The following is a 1,748-nucleotide window of genomic DNA, read 5'->3' as shown; positions in this document are numbered from 1 at the left end:
CTATATTCAAACGTTTGTCGTGATTTTGTATCATTGTTTTAAGTGTTTTTTTTAAATGGTAAATTCTTGAACTGTGGAAACCATTGAAGGTGCTTATTAACTGTTCCCCCATTTTATACAACTGTCGGATGATTCCTTGAGTTTACAGCTATAGAAACAGGAGTGTAGACAATAAAAACATTTTTGGTAATAAGTCTTCCTCTGGCTTACTCGAATGAAGAAAGTTATGTCAGGAGGCTGATTCACGATGAAAAGACAACCATGTGATGGTTGGCGACCCTGGTGTTACAGGGGGGCAGTTTGTGTCCCAGGGGAGTCCACAGAAGACTGACGGGCGTGGCGTTGTTAAATGCCAGCATGCACTTAGCACCTGACCTGACGTCTCTTTGCAACGAGGCAGACCTGCAGCGAATGATGTTTCCAAGGCAATGAAAAGGTAAGGGCAGCGTGGTTTTTGCAAACTTCTTTTCGAGGCCGCGCAAGCTCACACGTTCGCAGATGTGAAAGGAGGGGGCGACAGGGCCCAGAGTCCTTCCTGGCGGGACGGTCCCTGCCTGGCTGTGGCTCCAGGATGGGCCTTCTGGTTGCCTGAAGCGCTGGTGGGGCCAGGGGTGAGTCAGACTGGGCCTCCAGCAGGTGTGGCAGGTTGTACTGGAGTCCCCTTCAGTCTGCAGGCCAACGCTCTATCCACTGAGCCAAACCGGCTAGGGCTCTGTCCTTTTTTAAGAAGACAGGGAAACCCAGCCAGTGTGGCTCAGTGGTTGAGTATTGACCTATGAGCAAGGAAGTCACGATTCTATTCTGGTCAGGGCACCTGCCTGAGTGTGGGGCATACAGGAGGGAGCGGATCGATGACTCTCCCTCATCATTGATATTTCTTTCTCCCTCTCTTCCTCCCTCCCTTCATCCCCCTCTGAAATCAATAAAAGCATATATTTATATATAAGAAAAAAAAGGGGAATGCAGGCTTGACCACCCCCGCGGAGGAAGGGCTGGCTGGTGGCGGGGGGGCAAGGCCAGGGTAGCAGTGTACACGGCACAGCCTTCAGCGTCTCCCCCAAACCACGGAAGAGGCTGCTCTGTCGAATAAAGTGGGAGCCATCAGCTGTGTGTTACCTTCCCCCTCTGGGTTCTTGTAGGAATTCCGTGGCCGCCGTTGATATCGCTGTTGCCAAAGAGACGGACAGCTTCCACCCCCACAAGCAGACCCGGCTGTACGGCATCACCACCGCCCTGTCTCAGTGTCCCCAAGGTAACTCACCTGGGCTCCCCCTGCACGCCCCCTACAGGGGATAGAGCCCGCAACCCAGGCATGTGCTCTGGCTGGGAATCTAACCTGGTTCAAACACTGAGCCACCCCCACCAGGCTATTATGCTCATTTTATAAATAAGGAAGCTGAAGCCATTTGCCCAACATCACATGGCTGACCGTGGCAGAACCAGAGGCATTGAGGCAAGCCTGGCCCCGGACTCAGTGCTGCCTCTTCTAGACCCCTCCCCGGACGGACTCTCGTCCCTGCCTCCCTCCTCCCCCCAGTCAGGTGCAACGCCACATGGGCAAGCTAGGTAGAGGGTCCTTTGTGTTTTAAAATTCCGACTCCGTGTTATAATCAGAGCAAGTGTGCTCTCCCTGAGACCAGCATGGCCCCCCGGGGCAGGAGTCAGGCTTTCGGACTCTCTGGCAGAAACAGCCAGGAGCTGAGCTTAGCTGAGTGCCTGGTACAGTGACCCCACTGCACCCTGGAGCC

The 1,748-nt window shown here is 53.7% G+C and overlaps 1 protein-coding gene across 1 annotated transcript in view; it reads left to right on the top strand.

The window, feature by feature from the left end:
• The window catches only part of NID1 (nidogen 1), a 39,696-nt gene that overhangs the window by 35,659 nt on the left and 2,289 nt on the right, over nucleotides 1–1,748 (top strand). The window contains exon 18 of the mRNA XM_006761305.2: nucleotides 1,140–1,252. Within this exon, the coding sequence (XP_006761368.1) occupies nucleotides 1,140–1,252 (113 nt within the window). The remainder of the gene's footprint in view (nucleotides 1–1,139; nucleotides 1,253–1,748) is intronic.

Source organism: Myotis davidii, unplaced genomic scaffold (assembly GCF_000327345.1).
Source record: "Myotis davidii unplaced genomic scaffold, ASM32734v1 scaffold174, whole genome shotgun sequence".
Lineage (NCBI taxonomy): Eukaryota > Metazoa > Chordata > Mammalia > Chiroptera > Vespertilionidae > Myotis > Myotis davidii.
This window is presented reverse-complemented; position numbering and strand designations above follow the sequence as displayed.